A 20,356-nucleotide genomic window follows, 5' to 3' on the forward strand; every position below is an offset into this window, starting at 1 on the left:
TGGATGGACCTTGAGGGTGTTATGCTGAGCGAAATAAGTCAGGCAGAGAAGGACAAATACCATATGTTTGCACGTATAGGAGGATTAGGAGGAACTTGACAGAGGAACAAGGGGGAGAAGAAGGGCGGAAATGGTGGGGGAAAGGGAGAGAGGCAAACCATGAGAGACTCTTGAATGCTGACAAAAACTGAGGACTGATGGATGTGGGGGGGAGGGGGGGTGGGCATGGAGGAGGGCACTTTGGGGATGAGCACTGAGTGTTATGTGGAAACTAATTTGACAATAAACTATTTGTAAAAAAAAAAATAAATAAATAAAAAAAAATAAAAAAGAGTGTTGTGAGTCATTTTGGACTCACCTACTCTTCTCTGAACAGGAAAAAATAAAATAAAATAAAATAAAAGATGTAAAGAGAAAAAAAAATAAATAAAAAGATCTTGGTGCTACCACTGCAAAAAAAAAAAAAAAAAGTAAAACTTACTGTCTTTCTTTCTCCATTTTCTTTTTCATAGAGCGAGACAAGTAGCCAGCATCATGGAGGTAGGTGAAAATACTTTCTTGTTTCACTGTCCTGGGATCTAATGACAATTCTAATAAGATAACCCTCATTATAGGGAAGACATTAATCAAGATAGCATTCCAGCAGGCAAGAAAGAGTCCTACAGGGAATACATTTTCTTTTCCTGTGGAGTGACATGAGAAAGGTGTGTAGCCCCAGTCTAATGCTGCCAGCATTCCTAGCCCTCTAAACAAAGTCAGAGAAGCTGTTTGAGTGGTGTAACAGGGTAGAGGCAGCCAGTTTACCTACATTTCCTGCGAGGATTTGATCTTTCTTCTTCTACTTCTACAGTGAGTATCTCTGGGCCTTCAGAAATGAACCATTCTCTTCCTTTGCATAGCAGTTGCTTTGTTATACAGCCGGAAGAGAGGAGTGACATGATTCTGCAGACATCCTGTTCCTTCAGTCTCTCTTGTTCACCCTTAGTGTGTGGGTGCTGTGTTTGCCTTCTAGAGGCTCCAGTCCAATAGAGGAGAGAAATGGAGGGGTGCCTGGATGGTTCAGTCGGTTAAACGCCTGACTTTGGCTCAGGTCATGATCTCATGGTTCATGAATTCAAGCCCTGCATCAGGCTCTGTGCTGACAGCTCAGAGCCTCAAGCCTGCTTCAGATTCTGTGTCTCCCTCTCTCTTTGCCCCTTCCCCACTCATGTTCAGTCTCTGTCTCTCTCTCAAAAAAATAAACATTAAATTTTTTTTAAATACAAGATATGGAAACAGACTGTTATAATGCAATTAAAGATACTATAATACATGTATCTACAGAAACTTCTAGCAGTGTGAGAGAGGGAGGAATTGGACTTCTCTGCATTGTTGGTTGGAATACAGAGGTAGAAAATACAGCTTTTCAGTGAAATTCTACTCCATAGGGTACCATCGTACTGAAAACCTATTCAAATTTCCCATCATGTTATAGCACAGGGAAATTGATTTGCGAGAGCATCACAGAGTTTGTGTGACCTGCCCAGAGTCACACAGTTACTAAATGGGAGAGTCAGGTTCCTAACTCTAAAACCAACAGGATAAATTAATGGGATATGCTCTTTATATAATTGTCTGCAGCTATTTCTTTTACGGTCATTTACACAGCAGAAGTTAGACAAGTATATTGATGTGATCTGTAATCCAAATAAAATAAATGTATTTGCTAACAAGTCTTTTTTCTTTTTTTCAGGTTTTGAAGATGGTGCATTTAAATTGGACTAATCCCAAATCCTGAATTCTTTTTAGTGCTGATAGGCTTTTATGTTTCATGCATACAAATCATAAAGTTATACTGATGATAATACAAGTATAATCTACTTAATAATTTTCCCATGGGCACTTGGTCATTATATTTGCCCTGTCTAGGCATGTAGATGTAGTGGCAGGACTGGAAGCTTAGAGAATTCTCATGTTCACTATCAGACTAAACTCTTCAGTCTCTTCACTCAAAACTCAATAAGAATATAGCCATGCATGTTTAGAATTAGCTTCCAATTTGCATACCTTGCTGAGAATTGGGAAATGTTTTGAAAGATGATTATCAAATTATTGGAAATCTGTTGTAGCGGATAAGACATTTTCTATATAATATTATTTAATTCTTACATGTTGGAGCCATTGTTGCATATAATTTGACTTCTATTGATTTTGTTCCACTAATTAAAACAATGATAAAAACTTGATGTGATCAGTTTCTTATATATTACTCCCTCTGTTATCCCTTTGTTTTAAAACAGGAAAACAGTCTTCAAGTGTCACTTGGAGAAGAGTGTAAACCATTTTTATATAGGGCTTGGCTCATGGTGGAAGGGGCCTCAGTGATCTGGATTTTACAGATAAGGAATGTGATCTCAGGGAAATTAAATGACTTAGGGTGACACAGTGGTCTGTTGGTATAAAAAACATGCCTCTGAGTTTTAGTCAGTGTTCTGTTCCTTAAGCCAAGACACAAGGAATGTGCAGACTCTAAAAAGGAACAAAAATATCTGGAGGATTTTATATTTTAGCAAGCAATAGAGAAACTCTGTATGAAAAATAAAGATAGTTTATACATGTTGACCAGCTTTGCGCATTTGTTTATTTGACCAAGAATTAGAGTTAGCTAGTGCTAAGTACTCAGTACTTAGTGACTAGTGCTAAGATGAATAAAACACAATACTGCTTTTAAATGCCTCAGTTTAGTAAGGGGGCAGATATGTAGTCAAACAACTAAAAAGCGTCCTGAAAGGGGCACCTGGGTGGTTTAGTTAAACATCCAACTTCAGCTCAGGTCATGATCTCATTATTCGTGAGTTTGAGCCCTGCATCAGACTCCCTACTGTCAGCGCTGAACCTGCTTGAGATCCTCTGTCTCCCTCTCTCTCTGCCCCTCCTGCTCGCTCTCAAAATAAACGCTAAAGAAAATCCTGATGAAGAGTATAAGATAGGTATGCCTGAAGAATTACATGGTATGAAAATGTGTTCAGGGAACAAGAAACTTTAGATAGGTGTTAGAGAAACCATTTGTTTGAGCTGAGACTTGGTGGGTAGTGGTTCTCCTGTTTGGTGAGCGGAACCTGGGGTTTCCAGGCAGGGGGGCAAATTATGGGAAGTATGAATGTATGACAGGTATGCGTAATTCCAAACAGCAGAGCAAAGGTACCTGGGGAAGTACTTGCAGGAACTCAGCTGAGCAGATTGAGGGATGACTGATTTAGACTGGTACGTCTCCATCCTGGATGTACATTAGAATCATCTGTGGAACTTATTTTAAAAAATACTAGCTCTGGGATGTCTGGGTGGCTCAGACAGTTAAGCGTTTGACTCTTGGTTTCAGCTCAGGTCATGATCTCATGGTTCATGGGTTCAAGTACTGCGTCAGGCTCTGTGCTGACAGAGCAGAACCTGTTTGGGATTCTCTCTCTGTCCCCTTCTCTCTACCCCTCCTTGCCTCACTCTCTCTCTCAAAATAAATAAACTTAGAAAAATACTAGCTGTAAGAAATAAAAGTCTATTAAAAAGAAAAACAAACAACAACAACAACAAACATTTCCTGGGCTCTATCCAGACCAACTAAATCACAATCTCTAAGTCTGAGGCTCATTATCAGTGTTATTGTTTTTAAAATTAAGACATTATATTCCATTCATTAATAATGAAGTAGAAAGAAAAATTAAAACAATTCCATTTATAATTGCATAAAAAAGAATTAAGATACTAAGAATAAGTTTAACCAAGGAGGTGAAAGACCTGTATTCTGAAAACTATAAGACATTGATGAAAAAAATCAAAGAAAACACAAATGGAAGACATACCATGCTCTCAGATGAGAAGAATTAACATTGTTGAAGTGTCCATATTGCCTAGAGCAACCCACAGAGTCAATGCAATCCCCTATCAAAATACCAATGGCATTTTTCATAGAACAAGAACAAAAATCCTCAAATGTGTATGGAACCACAAAAGACCTCAAATAGCCAGAGTAACCTTGAGAAAGAACAAAATTGGTGATGTCACCATCCCAGATTTCAAGATATACTATAAAGCTGTAGTAATTACAACAGTATGGTACTGGCACAAAAATAGGCACATAGATCAATGGAACAGGATAGAGAGCCCAGACATAAACCCATATTTATGTGGTCAATTAATCTATGACAAAGGAAGTGAGAATATACAATGGGGAAAAGAGTCTTTTCAATAATTGGTGGGAAAACTGGGCCACTTTCTTAAACCACACACAAAAATATACTCAAAATGGATTAAAGACCAAAATGTGAGACTTGAAACCATAAAATTCCTAAAAGAAAACATAAGCAGTTTTCTTTTAAGCATTGACCCCAGCAATATTTTTCTAGATCTGTCTCCTCAGGCAAGGGAAACAAAAGCGAAAATAAGCAATTGGGATTATATCCAACTAAAAAGCTTTTGCACAACGAAAGAAATCATCAACAAAACAAAAAGGCAAACTACTGAATGAGAGAAGATATTTGCAAACAATGTCTGATAAGAGGTTAATATCCAAAATATATAAAGAACTTATACAACTGAACACCAACACACACACACACACACACACACACACACACACCCCAAAACCTGATTTTAAAATGGGCAGAGGACCTAAATAAACACTTTCCAAAGAAAGACATACGGTTGACCAATAGACACATGAGAAGATGTTCAACATCACTAATCAGGGAAATGCAAATCAAAACCACAATGAGATGTTATTTCGTATCAGTTAGAATGGCTATTGTCAAAAAGACAAGTAACAAGTGATGGTAAGGATGTGGAGAAAAGGAAACCCTCATGCACTGTTAGTAGGAATGTAACTTAGTGCAGCACTGTGGAAAACAGTGTGGAGATTCTTCAAAAAATTAAAAATAGGGGCATCTGGGGGGCTTAGTTGGTGGAGTGTCCAACTCTTCATATCTGCTCAGGTGATATCTGCTCAGGTTGTGGTCTCTCAGTCATGAGACTGAGGCCTTCGTTGAGCTCCATGCTCAGGGTGGAACCTGCTTGAGAGTCTCTCTCTCTCTCTCTCTCTCTCTCTCTCTCTCTCCCCCCCACTCTCTTCCTCACTCTCTCTCTCTCCCCCCCACTCTCTTCCTCACTCTCTCTCTCTGTACCCCTGCATTGCACTCTCTCTCTCTCAAACTAAATAAATAAACATCAAAAATTAAAAATAGAAATACCATACAATCCAATAGTACCACTGCTGGGCATTTACCCAAAGAATATTAAAACACTAATTAAAAAATTATATGCATCCCTATGTTTATTGCAGCATTACTTACAATAGCCAATTTATAAAGGCAACCTGTCTGTCCATAGATGAATGGATAAAGAAGGTATGGTGTTATGTGTGTATATATACATATATACATCTACATAGAAACTCAGCCATAAAAAAGAATGAAATGCCATCACTTGCAACAACATGGGTAGACTTAGAGAGTATTATGCTAAGTGAAATAAGTCAGACAGAGAAAGACTAAAACCATACTTTCACTTATATGTGGAATTTAAAAACAAACAGAAACTAAAAAAGACTCATAAAACCGAGAACAAACTGGTGGTTGCCAGAGGAAAGGGAGATGGAAGGTTAGACAAAATAGGGTTAGGGGATTAAGGGGATTATACTTCCAGCTATAAAATTAGTAAATCATTGGGATGAAATACACACCATAGAAAATATAGTCAATAATAATGTAGTAACTTTGTATGGTGATAGATGTTAACTACACTTATTGTGGCAAGAATTGCATAATGTATATGATTGTTGAATTATTAACATAATGATGTTAATAATGATAATTACATTGTATATCAACTATACTTCTTTTTTTTTTAATCTCCTTTTTAGAGTAGTTTGGGTTCATAGCAAAAGTGAGGGGAAGATACGGAGATTTCCCATATACCTATTTCCCCTAGTCTCACACGGGCAGAGCCTCCTCTATTATCAACGCGCCCCCCCCCCCCAACACACACACACCTACACTGACATAGTAAAATCACCAAGGTTCATAGTTTACCTTATGGTTCCCTCTTGGTGTTGTATGTTCTATGGGTGTGGACAAATATATAATGACATGTATCTATCATTATGTTGTCAGTATTTATTTCACTGCCCTAAAAATAGTTTGTGATTTGCCTTTTCATTCATCCCATCCACCTCCTTCTGCCCTCCAATCGCTGACAACCAAATGATCCTTTTTACTGTCTCCATAGTTTGGCCTTATGCAGAATATCATAAAGTTGTAATCATACAGCATGTAATCTTCTCAGATCAGCTTCTTTCATTTAGTAATATGCAATTAAGTTTCCTCCATGTCTTTTCATGAGTTAATAGCTCTTTTTTTTTTTTTTTTTAGCATTGAATAAAATCCCATTGTCTGGATGTACCATAGTCTGTTTATCCATTCACCTACTGAAAGACATCTTGGTAGCTTTCAAATATTGGTAATTATAATTAAAAAAAATTTTTTTTTTAATTTTTGAGAGACAGTGTGAGCCAGGGAGGGGCAGAGAGAGAGAGGGAGACACAAAATCCGAATCAAAATCATAAGCCCCTGATGCGGGGCTTGAACCTATGAACTGTGAGATCATGACCTGAGCCAGATGCCCCCCAAATTTTGGTAATTATAAACAAAGCTGCTATAAACATCATGTGTAGGTTTTTGTGTGGACATAAGTTTTCACAGTATTGTTTGTAAATATCTCTAGATAGGTCTAATGGGCAGCTAGGGTTTAGCTCTATTGTGTTAAGTCATAAAGCCCTTATTTTCTTTCTTTTTTTTATTTTTTTATTTTTTATTTTTTTATTTTTTTTACAAATAGTTTATTGTCAAATTAGTTTACACATAACACTCAGTGCTCATCCCCACAAGTGCCCTCCTCCATGCCCATCCCTCCTCCCCCCCACATCCATCAGTCCTCAGTTTTTGTCAGCATTCAAGAGTCTCTCATGGCCTGCCTCTCTCCCTTTCCCCCACCATTTCCCCCCTTCTTCTCCCCCTTGTTCCTCTGTCAAGTTCCTCCTAATCCTCCTATACGTGTAAACATATGATATTTGTCCTTCTCTGCCTGACTTATTTCGCTCAGCAGAACACCCTCAAGGTCCATCCATGTTGCTACACATGGCCAGATTTCATTGTTTCTCATTGCCATGTAGTATTCCATGGTATAGATAAACTACATCTTCTTGAACCATTCATCCGTTGATGGACACTTAGGCTCTTTCCATGTTTTAGCTATTGTTGAGAGTGCTACTATGAACATTGGGGTACATGTGCTCCTATGCCTCAGCATGTCTGTATCCCTTGGGTAAATTCCTAGCAGTGCTATTGCTGGATCCTAGGGGAGTTCTATTGTTAGTTTCCTTAGGAACCTCCACACTGTTTTCCAGAGGGGCTGTACCAGTTTACATTCCTGCCAACAGTGTAGGAGGGTGCCCGTTTCTCCACATCCTTGCCAGCATCTAGAGTTCTCTGATTTGCTCATTTTAGCCACTCTGACTGGTGTGAGGTGGTATCTCAGTGTGGTTTTGATTTGTATTTCCCTGATGAGAAGGGATGCTGAGCATCGTTTCATGTGTCTGTTGGCCATCTGGATATCCTCTTTGGAGAAGTGTCTGTTCATATTTTCTGCCCATTTCTTCACTGGGTTGTTTGTTTTTCGGGTGTGAAGTTTGGTGAGTTCCTTATAGATTCTGGTTATTAACCCTTTATCTGATATGTCATTTGCAACTATCTTCTCCCATTCTGTTGGTTGCCTATTAGTTTTGTGGGTTGTTTCCTTTGCTGATAAAGCACTTATTTTCCATGTCATTCAACAGAACTATTTTGTGAAATGCTGCTTTGCTGCTGATGGTCCAATGTAATGCTCCTTTGGAGCATGCCTTAGTCTCTAACTTCAGAAGAGATTGATCAAAGAGGAGGAATATCAGACCTTAATTAAGTTTATTAAATATAACTGCAATGCAAATTAAGCAGAAAAGTCTCAATGTCAGTAATAAAGAATTATATCTTATAAACTGACATGGAAGAATACACATGCTATATCGTTGAAACAAAAAAGTACTTTTTAGAAAATACACATTGTAAGCCATGAAAAAACCCACGTGTTACATATTGGTACCATGCACAGAAAGAGTCTGGAAAGGGATGCCCTGATTGTTGTGGCATGGGAGAAGGGTAAATAAAGAAGAGGAAGCTGACTAGTCTGTTGAAAAATCAATTTGCTAAAAGCCATTTTTCCTTCAGTATCGGTTGGCATTTTTCTGAAACCTTACATGTATATATGAGGTGAGGGATTTGTGGGGTGGAATAGGAGTGGAGGAGCAGAAGGGTTTCTCAGACCCTAAGCAGTGGCGTTTCCCTCCTGTTGCTCACCATGGCCCACAGTGAGGTCTGTGTCATGCCCTTCGGAATGCTGGGGAATGTAGCAGCTGAGCCAGCCACCACCTACCATGACCTGGCCAAATGAAAAGCAGATGGAATCTACAAAACTCCCCTGCTCTTCCAAGACAAAGGGAGACTATGTCATTACAGACCATGTTAGTTAAAAGGTCCAAGAAGCAACAAATTAATCATTTGAAGAATCATTTGACTAATTGATATATAATTTTTTCTCAAAAAACAAAAATCTGATTTTAGAATTGTTCTAAAATTGCCCTCCTCTTCATCAAATAATGAAAATAAAAAATATTGTAAACCCCTGATATCTCTTTTTTTTCTTTAACATTTATTCTTTTTTGAGAGACAGAGACAGAGTCTGAGAAAGGCAGGGGAAGAGAGAGAGGGAGACACAGAATATGAAGCAGGCTTCAGGCTCTGAGCTGTCAGTGCAGAGCCTGATGTGGGGCTTCAACCCACAGATCATGAGATCATGACCTGAGCTGAAGTCAGATGCTTAACAGACTCAGCCACCCAGGCTCCCCCCTGTAATCTCTTATGACAGAGATTACTACCTTTTGGACCTCACTGGTTTCTTTTAGTGTGTACCCATTACTCTCCATTTCATATAATGGCTTTTTAAAAATTTCAATTTTTATTAAATAGTTCTCTTGCATTTTCTTATAATTCTCCCTTGCAGAAAAGTTTAGAAGGGCCCAAGAAACCAGAGAAAGACGGCACATGATATGATGCAGGTTTTAGACCTGCAGGGACAGCCCAAGAGGATCCCATACCTTAAATGACCAAAGCAAATGACAGTGCGAAAAAGCTCAGGTGGGAGCCATGGATTAAGGCAATTCACCAAGGTCAGGTAGGGAAAAACATCTGAAAAAGAGTCCAATTTTAGTATATGTGCTACCGAAGCAAGCACAAGAGAGTTCAAAGAAATACAGAAATGTAAGTTAGAATTCAGCAATTTTAACCTGGAACTTCTCTGTTTACCCAAAGACCTACAAGGAACATCGAGACAAGGCTGTGACTGTAGCTTAGTGGTTTGTGTGTAATATTCTCCAAGAATGGTGATCAGAGCTTGGCAGCTGGGGCCGTAATCCTGCTCCCCCCTTGTTCAGAACATCAGCATTTGCCTATCTCAGGCGTTCCAAGCTGAGGTGGTGCCTCTGATGGATCTATCTATCTACTTTTAAATTTATTTATTTATGTATTTTTGAAAGAAAGAGAGCACACATGTGCAAGCAGAGAAGAGGCGGTGGGGGTGGGGATGGGGGGGAGGCAAGGATCTGAAGCAGGCTCTGTGTGGAAAGTAGAGAGCCTGATGCAGGGCTCAAACTCATGAAACATGGAATCATGACCTGAGCCGAAGGCAGACACTTAACAGACCCAGGCACTCCCATTTTTTATATTTTTAAACAGCCTTAAAAATTTTTTTCTCAACCTTTTTAAGCGGATTCGCCCACAGGAAAAGGTCCAGAAATATATTCAGTAACCTCTTAACAATAGGCAGGGCCTAAAATGGCAGGAGTAAGATAAAAGTAGACTTTTTATTTTTATTTTTAAAAAATTTTAATTTCAGTGTGGTTAACATACAGTGTTATATTCATTCCAGGTATACAATACAGAGATTCAACAATTCCATATATTAAGTTAGTGCTCATCAAGATAACTGTACTTTTATTAAAATTTTTTAATGTTTAAAATTTAATGTTAATATTAAAAAAATAAAGTTATTTTTGAGAAAGAAAGAGACAGAGACAGAGCACAAGCGGGGAAGGTCAGAGAGAGAGAGGAAAACAGAATCTGAAGCAGGCTCCAGGCTCTGAGCTGTCAACACAGAGCCCAACATGGGAGCTTGAGCTCACAAGCTGTGAGATCAGGACCTGAGCCGAAGTCAGAAGTCAGACGCTCAACCAACTGAGCCACCCAGGTACTCTGAATACTGTATTTTAATAACCTTCACCTATCTCACCCATTCCCTCTTCCCTCTGGTAACCATCAGTTTGCTCTCTCTAGTTAAGAGTCTGTTTTTGGGGGTCGCCAGGGTGGCTCAGTTGGTTGAGCATCCAACTTCGGCTCAGGTCATGATCTCACAGTTCGTGGTTTGAGCCCGGCGTCTGGCTCTGTGCTGACAGCTCGGAGCCTGGAGCCTGTTTCAGATTCTGTATTTCCCTCTCTCTCTGACCCTCCCCAGCTCACGGTGTCTCTGTCTCTCAGAAATAAATTAAAAAAAAAAAAAGTCTGTTTTTTGGTTTGTGTCTTTTTTCTTTGTTTTGTTTCTTAAATTCAACATAGGAATGAAATCATATGGTATTTGTCTTTCTCTGACTGGCTTATTTAGTTAGCATTGCACTCTTCTAGATCCATCCGTGTTGTTGCAACTGGCAAGATTTCATCCTTTTTTGGCTGAATAACATTCCATTGTATATATATACATACCTCTCTTCTTTATCCTTTCATTTATCAGTTAGACACTTGAACTGTGGGTTTTTCCCATTCAGCACTTTAAATATATATTACACCCACTCATTTCTGACCTGCTAAGTTTCTGTTGAATAATCTGCTGATAGCCTTCTGGGGTTTCCATTGTATGTGTTTTCTTTTCTCTTGCTGCTTTTAAGATTCTTTATCACTGCTTTTTGATATTTTGTTGGGAGATTTCTGTGCCTACTTGGACCCACATTTCTGTTTCCTGCCCCAGATTTGGGAAGTTTTTAGCTATTATTTCTTCAAATAAATTTTCTTCCCCCTTTTCTCACTCTTCTTCTCTGGGATCCCTAATGTGAATGTTATTTCAGTTGATGAAGTTACCGAGTTCCCCAAGTCTATTCTAATTTTGCATAATTTTTCTTCTCTCACTTGCTCAGCTTAATTACTTCCTGTTATTCTGTCCTCCAGATTGCTGATTCATTCTTCTGCTACTTATAACCTGTTATTTATTCCATCTAGCGTATTTAAAAATTTTTTAATGTTTATTTATTTATTTTGAGAGAGAGAAAGAGAGTGAGTGGGGAAGAAGCAGAGAGAGAGAGGGAAACAGAATTCCATGCAGCCTCCATGATGGGCCTCCACGCAAGGCTCAAGTTCACGAACCCTGAGATTGTGACCAGAGCTGAAATCAAGAGTCAGATGCTTAATCGACTGAGCCACCCAGGCGACCCTAGTATACTTTTTATTTCAATTATTGTGTTCTTTATCTCTGATTGGTTCTTTTTAATCTGTTTGTTAAGGGTCGCATGCTGTTCTCCAGTCTTTTCTCGAGTCCAGTGAGTGTCTTTATGATCATTACTTTAAATTCTCTATCAAGCGCATTACTTCTCTCCATTTCATTTAGGTCTTTTGCTGTAATTTTGTCCTGTTCTTTCATCTGTGATGAGATCTGTCGTCTCATTTTGTCTAACTCTCTTTGTCTGCTTCTGTGTGGTAGGAAAGTCAGCTGTGTCTCTTGTTCTTGAAAGTAGTGGGCAGGGCACACACTTTTAACAAGATGATGCTGATCCTTTTCCACAGTGGATGAGCAGTTGCCACAGAGACCAGGGCTGGTGGGGGCTACTCCACAAAGCATATGCAGGTGGGGGCCACAGGCCCACAAGTTGTTCTGCTGGTCCTTTCCCAGAGGAGATGTGCTCTGCTGCAAAGACTGGAGCCAGCTGAGGCAAGCAGTTTTAATAAGGTGCACACGTCCTCTGTGGGAGATAACCTGCCACTGTCACTGCCAGGAATAAGGCCCTACAAAGTGCACTGTCTGGATACACAGTGTTGGCAAGGTGTGCACTGGTCTTCCAGGGGAGGGGACCCACAGCTCTAAGGCTGAGGCAGGCCCAGCTGGAGGGCACAGGGTGTGGCATATGCAGTTAGGTAGTGAAAACTAACAGCTGTGCTGGTTTCCGCAGTGGGCCCTGTGTTTATGCTGGGGGGTGGGGGAGGGACTTCCTGGAGAAGTTCTTCACCAAACTTAAAGATTTAGTAAATAATTCTCCCTCCCATATGCCCCAAGAGGTTTTCTGCTAGCGGCTTCTATGCTGTATCTCTAGGGCTATTTGTTGTGCTATCTCTTTAAGGGCACAGACTCAGTTTCCTTTTGATCTCCTGGCTCTCCTCAGGACTGCTGATTTTTAAAGTTCTAGGCTTTAAGTCATGGTGGTTGTAAGAACTCACAAAATCCAGCCCCTCTGGTTTTCTTTTTTTTTTTTTTTTTTACAAATAGTTTATTGTCAAATTAGTTTCCACATAACACTCAGTGCTCATCCCCAAAGTGCCCTCCTCCATGCCCATCCCCCCCTCCCCCCCACATCCATCAGTCCTCAGTTTTTGTCAGCATTCAAGAGTCTCTCATGGTTTGCCTCTCTCCCTTTCCCCCACCATTTCCGCCCTTCTTCTCCCCCTTGTTCCTCCGTCAAGTTCCTCCTAATCCTCCTATACGTGCAAACATATGATATTTGTCCTTCTCTGCCTGACTTATTTCGCTCAGCATAACACCCTCAAGGTCCATCCATGTTGCTACACATGGCCAGATTTCATTGTTTCTCATTGCCATGTAGTATTCCATGGTATAGATAAACCACATCTTCTTGATCCATTCATCTGTTGATGGACACTTAGGCTCTTTCCATGTTTTAGCTATTGTGGAGAGTGCTGCTATGAACATTGGGGTACATGTGCTCCTATGCCTCAGCATGTCTGTATCCCTTGGGTAAATTCCTAGCAGTGCTATTGCTGGGTCATAGGGGAGTTCTATTGTTAGTTTCCTGAGGAACCTCCACACTGTTTTCCAGAGCCAGCCCCTCTGGTTTTCAAAGCCAAATGTTATGAGGATTCCTCTTCCTCATGCAGCCTCCTCGGTGTGACAGTCTGTTTTTCTCCCCTCACACACCCACAGCTTTCTACCTCCAGCAACCAGGGGGAGTCTCCCTCCAGAGATTCAGGGTTTAGCTCCCCACTGCTTCTCTGCCCTTCCTAACTTCTTCATTGTGGCCTCTCTCCGTTTATTTGTAGAGTTTGTTTTGCCAGTCTTTAGGTCATTTTCTTGGTTATTTACACTGATGTGGGTGTTATCTATAGTTGTGTCCATGGGACAAGGTGAGTTTAGGGTCCTCCTACTTAACCATCTTTCCCAAAAGTCCAGAACAATTGAAAGTAGACTTTAAAAAAATATATCATTCTACATACTTCTATATGATTTGAATTTTTACAGCTTTTGTATAAATTGTTTCAAAAAATAGCTCATTGTTTTAAAAAATAAGATGTTTATATAGGCAGAAAAGAAAAAAAAGTCTTGTTAGTCTCACCACCCAGAAATGATCACTTATCACTATTCAATTGGCCTGGTTAGATTTTCAGGAGATTTTTATTAAAAAAAAAAAAAAGGTCATTGTTGAAACTGAAGATGACATAAATAAATGGAAAGATATTCCATGTTCATGGATTGGGAGAAAAAATATTGTTAAAATGTCCAAACCATCAAAAGCAATCTACAGATTTACTGTAATTCCTATCAAAATAACAACAGAATTTATCATAGAACTAGAGCAAATTATTCTCAAATTTGTATGGAGCCACACAAGACCCTAAATAGTGAGAGAAATCTTGAGAAAGAAGAACAAAATTGGAGGTATCACAACCCCAGATTTCAAGATATACTACAAAGCTGTAGTAATCAAAACAGTATGAACTGGCACAATATTTCAGTGGAACTGAATACAGAGCCCAGAAATAAATTCACATTTACATGGTCAATTAATCTATGACAAGGAAGGCAAGAATATGCAATGGGAAAAAGACAGTCTTTTCAAATGGTGTTGGGAAAACCAGACAGCTCCATGAAAATAATACAACTGGACCATTTTCTTACACCATACACAAAAATAAACTCAAAACAGATTAAGGACCTAAATGTGAGACCTGAAACTATAAAAATCCTAGAAGAGAGGATATGCAGTAATTTCTCTGACATCAGCCATAACATCTTTCTTCATATGTCTCCTGAGGCAAGGGAAACAAAAACAAACTATTGGGACTTCATCAAAATAAAAACTTCTGCACAGCTATGGAAACAACCAACAAAACTAAAAGATAACCTAACCTACTGAATAGGAGAAGATATTTGTAAATAATATATCCAATAAAGAGTTAATATCCAAAATATATAAAGAATTTATACAACTCATCACACAAAAAGACAAATAATCCAATTAAAATTGGGCAGAAGACATGAACAGACATTTCTTGAAAGAAGACATACAATGTCAAACAGACATGAAAAGATGCTCTACATCACTCATTATCAGGGAAATGCAAATCAAAACCACAATGAGATATCACTTCACACCTATCAGAATGGCTAAAATCAAAAATGCAAGAACCAACAGTGTTGGCCAGGATGTGGAGAAAAAGGGATATTTGTGTACTGTTGGTGAGAATACAAGCTGGTGCAGCTACTGTGGGAAGCAGTATGGACGTTCTTCAAAAAGTTAAAAATAGAATTATTATATGATCCAGTAATTCCACTACTGGGCATTTACCCAAAGAATACAAAAACACTAATTTGTAGGGATAAATGTGCCCCCATGTTTATTTACAATAGCCAAATTATGGGAGCAGACCATATATTCACAATAGATGAATGGATAAAGAATTGGTGGTATGTATATAATAGAATACTACTTAGACAAAAACTAGAATGAAATCTTGCCATTTGCAACAACATGGATAGATCTAAAGGGTATAAAGCTAAGTAAAAGAAGTCAGTCAGAGAAAGACAAATACCATACGATTTCACTCATATGTAGAATTTAAGAAACAAAACAAATTAACAAAGAAAAAAAGAAACAAACCAAAAACAGACTCTTAACTAGAGAGAATAAACTGGTGGGTGGGAGGTGGGTGAAATAGGTGAAGGGGATTAAGAGTACATTTATTGTGATGAGCACTGAGTAATGTACAGGATTGTCAAATCACTATACTGTACTCCTGAAACTAATATAACATTGTATGTTAATTATACTGGAATTTAAAAACAAAAAAGGAAAACCAGCATTGTACTGGGTGTATATCTTCCCAAGAACATTGCTTTGGAAAAATATAATTTACTTTCATGTCCAGTTTTGCAAATTATACTTTGATAATGTTAAAAGAAATAAAACATTAGGAAATGGTCATTGTCATTATTATGATGTTTAATTTAAGAAATTTTAAAATAAAAATTGTTATATCTCATTTTTTTCATTATCCCTAGTGAAAACATGGCATAAATGGAGACAATATAGGAACTGGCAAATGTTATCTTTTCTAGTTTTTGTGTACAATCACTCTCCCAGTATCTTTGGGCTGTTGCTTTTTACTTTATTTCTTATACACTAAACTCTTGAGGAAAAATTCAAGTTCTTTCCTTAAGAAAATAAATATTTTGTCTGTGATGTAGCCATTAAGGTCTTAGGGGAAAAAATTAGCTTTATCTCTCTTTGGACCCTTGGCTTCTAGGCTTTTTTTTCCCCTTAATTTTATTTTCTAATTCAGTGAAGTTTAATTTCCAACTTCATAATTTTGGTTTCTAGCATTATCTATTTTCAATTCACCTTTTCAATTTCTAATTTTAGCCAAATGGTTGTGTTTAGGTCAACTTTCTGGTAAAGAACAGCCTATCTTCTATCATCATAATATCCCATGGAATCTCACTGAACATCAAAACAGAGATTTTAGAGGTCTCAGACCTTCTCTTTAACCTTCAAAAAGGTAGTGTCCTATTGGCGTCTTTACTATCCCTCCAGAATATACCGGAGTTCTCAACTTGCTAGTTCCCTGTCTGAGTGAACAGAACTTTTTTCAGAATTGTGATATGCATAGAGAATTCATAGTCCTTACTTTGATCTAATTGTCTTTTAATATCTGAGTTCTTGCTCTTCTGTTTATAATTCATTTCTGACCATTGGACAAATCTCTCTAGTCCTATCTCTATAGGTCCTGCTTTCAACTCATGTGATCAGAGAACTTTCTCACTTTGGCTCTTGGTGGATATGCTACCTTAGGCAGGTGCTGGACCTTGATGGGCATCTTACAGTTGTAGCAAGAAATGCTTCACAAATGGTATCTGATATGGTGTAGTTAAGATTGATCTTAACTATAGTCTAATTAAGATTAATTCATAAAAATTCATTGCTTAGAAATAATTATCCACTGACCTCAAGTCAACAAAAGTCTTTTTTTCTAATATGAAAACATGTAATTGTTTGGAGGGAGGGGGAACAACTTGAAATAAATTAGAAAACACCTCCACATTAATCATTCTTTTCATATACCTCAAATTTGTACTTAATGTCTTTCTCCTCCTGGACATCAGAAAGAACACCTGGGTATACTGGGGGAAGTTTATATTTTTCCAAATCAATGTCTGGAAAAAATGTGTCACTTTCAAATTCCTGCATAATCCTTGTCACAAATATTCTAAGGTGGCCTGGCTTCTTCATGGTTTCCTTATAAACCGAACTGCCTCCCACGATCCAAACCATGTCCACTTTATATGCTAATTCTGATTGCTCAATAACTTTTAAGGCATCATCCAGATTTTTGGCAAGAAAAATGAGCTTCTTGGGGAGGTTCCGTAAGGTCTCAACCGAGAACTAAATTAATTCTTTCCTTTTAAGGTCGATTCTTCCTAGGAATAGAGAACTATTCTTCCTACTCATAATCACTAAATTTTGTTTATGTTCTATGAGGAAGATGCGGTCATTCTTTGGAAATACTGTACCTGAATTCATTCCTAAGCGGGGGCTACAGCACACCCCCGTTCTTGCAGATGCGCATGTTCTGGGACACAGCGACAGTGTAGTTTAGGGCAAGAACCATGACAGCTGCTGTAAACACCTCTGAGCTGGCTCACTATCCTGGGATTCCCCGCCCTTCGCCAAGCTTGGTGATATATTGTCTCCTTGGACTCTAGGCTTTTAGAAAAAAATTGAAAACTAACCAATTTGGGTCCTAGATATTTTAAGAGAAATAAAGTATCTGTGAGTATTTTTATTGGAAGCTTCAAGGATTAAAAACAATCTGGATGCTTTGGAAAGCTATAAGGAGGACTGATAGAAAAAAACCCCTGGTAAATAGAATTTAAAAAAAAGTTTAATCATGTATCAAGCATTTACTATGCACTAAATTTCATACATCTTCTCTCATTAGTTGGATTCAGAGTTATTTGTCCACTTTCGTCCTTCAAAACAAAAATGATTTAAACGTCTATGAAAGGAAGGAGGTATTTCTATCTTTATAGCACAGGCCTAACTGAAGACCACAGTAATGTGAGATTTCCCCACCCCCTTGGGCCACTTCCTTTTTTTACTGTTTTCACAGTAAAAACAGAGGACTCTTGCTGCTACACAATGCCATAGTGCTATCTCAAAGGGCTTTCTAGGTATCCTTGCTGTCTGAAAGTGTGCATGTCATTTGCACCATCTGAAGAGTCAGTGAGCATGTGAGATTGAGTTCTTGCAGAAGCATGCCCTGAAACCAGAATTTGGATGCTGTGACTTATAAAGAAAGGGCTTCTAGGAGAAACCAATAAGCATTAAGGGCGTGGTGCAGAGAGGAAGTGAGGATAGATAGGGAATGGGAAGAAGCCAAGTGAAGGGTGATTTCAGAAATTACACACTCAGCCTGGTCCCATGGGAGCTCTAGAACAAAAGAACACCCCTCAAAGTTAGTTCTTCCTTGAAGCAAAGGAACTGGGCTTTGGTAGCTCACATGAGCCTATCTTTGGATATAAGCTATAGAGTGTGTAGTGGGATGAAACATTAAACTCCCAGGTACTTCCAGCTCACTCTAGTGCCTGATGGTAATCTGCAGGGCTAGGATAACGTGCAGGTGATAGCTGTTAGCAGCAAGATATGAAAAAGCTGGGTATGGACTCATTGAGTCTGGGTGAGGCATCAGTCTGCTACTGCAAGTTTCCTGTTAACTTTCTCTGCAGGGCCCACAACACTGCAGTCCCAAACTTCCATTGAAAGTTCAAAGTTTTGTAACACCTGGGTGGCTCAGTTGGTTGACCGTCTGACTTTGGCTCAGATCATGATCTTGTGGTTTATGACATTTGAGCCCCATTTAGGGCTCATTGCTGTCAGCCTGTCAGCATAGAATCCATTTGAGATCCTCTGTCCCCCTCTCCCTGACCTTCCCTTGTTTGTATTCTCCCAAAAATAAGTATTTTTTAAAAAATTCAAAGTTTCGGGGTGCCTGGGTAGCTCAGTTGGTTGAATGTCCAATTCTTGATTTTAGCTCAAGTCATGACCCTGGGGTCTTAGAATCAATCTTTTCATCAGGCTCCATGGTGAGTGAGGTGTCTGCTTAAGACTCTCTCTGTCTCTCTCTCTCTTTCTCCCTCTCCCCGGCCCATGCTCTCTCTCTCTCTCTCTTAAAAAAAAAAAAAAGTGTGAATGCCATTGAACTCAGATCTGAGTTTGAATCCTAATTCCACAAAAGAAATGGAAGAAATAGTTATTACTGGCTTGACTTTTTTTTTTAATGTTTATGTATTTATTTTGAGAGAGAGAGAGAGAGAGAAAGCGAGCACACGTGTGAGTAGGGAGTGACAGAGAAAGAGAATGAGAGACAGATTTCCAAGAAGGCTCTGGCTGTCAGGGAGGAGTCAGTCAAATGTGGAGTTCGATCTCAGGAACCATGAGATCATAACCTGAGTTGAGATTTGGAAGCTTAACCCACTGAGCCACCCAGGTGCCCTCTGGCTTGACTCTTTGTCACCAAATCCATAAAATGGGATGATTATTTTTATATCATAAAGCTTATTCAGTTACTTGATCAATCATTCATTCAATAAATATGGAGTATCACCCCATACCAGACACTGTTCAAGACTTGTTCTGAGGAGATGGTGGTAAGAACTCTGTAAAATGTAAAGCTCCAGGCAACTGCTTTTACTTGTAGTGGTTATTTATTTTCATATCTTACTAGAGCAAGTAAAATTACCTAAAACCATAGCAAAGAGATAAAAGGGAAACTTTTTTGGCTCTGAGCTGGTGGAAAAAAGAAAGTATGCCTCTACTCTTTTCCATGAAGGGTTTTAGCTGAAGTCTCCACTCATTCTGTATGGTGCCCCTCAAAGGGAAGCCTGCTTTCTCCTGGAAGTCTCAGGATTTCTGTGAATGATCTTGCTCGGAGAATTTACAAACTGCATTCTCAGGAGCTTCTAGCCCTGCCTCTGCCACAGGTTACCCACTTCCAAATCTCTTAGTTTTTCCTGGCCTCAGTTTTTTAACCTGTAAAATGAAGGGTTCTGCCACTCACGTGATAGCCCAGTAAGCAGGTCACTTGAATATACTGGAGCCTTATTTGTTACATTTCTATGGTGGGGAGTCAGTACTCATGCTAAGGCTTGGTGGACAGAGGTGAGTATAGGCCCTAGGACTCCACTGCAGATGAGAAGTTGCAACTCCAACCAGATCTAACACTTCCCCCATCCCATTTTCCCCAATACCTCCTTTTTATAACTCTTCACTGTTACCTCTTTACTAATTTGATTATGAAGGTTAAGCAATTTAGTATGTGAATGCTCTAGTCTGGCTGTACTGGATGGTGTATGAGGTGCAAGATGCTTGTAGCTGGCCTAGGACCTCTGTAAACTATGACAAGAAACACTGAGAGTTGCACTATATCAATGGCTCAGACTCAGATATGGGATTGCTGGCTGTGGTGTGATTATCTAAAATGGTTAGAATCTCTACGTAAAATTCCAAATACAAAAACAAAATGAAACAAAAAACCTGAAAACACATCTTCCTTTTAGTTGTCTGGTAGTTGCATTTCTGGAAAATTCAGTGTATATAGTCCTGGCCTGACCCCCTGAACTCGGAAAATCTCTAGTAGAAGCTTCTGTTTCATTGTCAATCTTAATTGGTAGGAACTAAACTCCTAGCAGCTTC

General features: G+C 39.0%; 1 protein-coding gene, 1 long non-coding RNA gene and 1 pseudogene across 3 annotated transcripts in view; 1 reads left to right on the forward strand and 2 right to left on the reverse strand.

The window, feature by feature from the left end:
* Positions 1–2,220, forward strand: part of B2M (beta-2-microglobulin) — a 6,366-nt gene extending 4,146 nt beyond the window's left edge. Inside the window, exons 3-4 of the mRNA XM_039250059.1 lie at positions 513–540; positions 1,733–2,220. Coding sequence (XP_039105990.1) covers positions 513–526 — 14 coding nt within the window. The 3' untranslated portion in view covers positions 527–540; positions 1,733–2,220. The remainder of the gene's footprint in view (positions 1–512; positions 541–1,732) is intronic.
* LOC120243818 overlaps positions 1–20,356 on the reverse strand; it is a 35,713-nt gene that overhangs the window by 3,459 nt on the left and 11,898 nt on the right. The window lies entirely within an intron of this gene.
* Positions 16,706–17,273, reverse strand: LOC120243815 (annotated as a pseudogene).

Source organism: Hyaena hyaena, unplaced genomic scaffold (assembly GCF_003009895.1).
Source record: "Hyaena hyaena isolate Hyena2069 unplaced genomic scaffold, ASM300989v1 scaffold_361, whole genome shotgun sequence".
NCBI classification, from domain to species: Eukaryota; Metazoa; Chordata; class Mammalia; order Carnivora; family Hyaenidae; genus Hyaena; species Hyaena hyaena.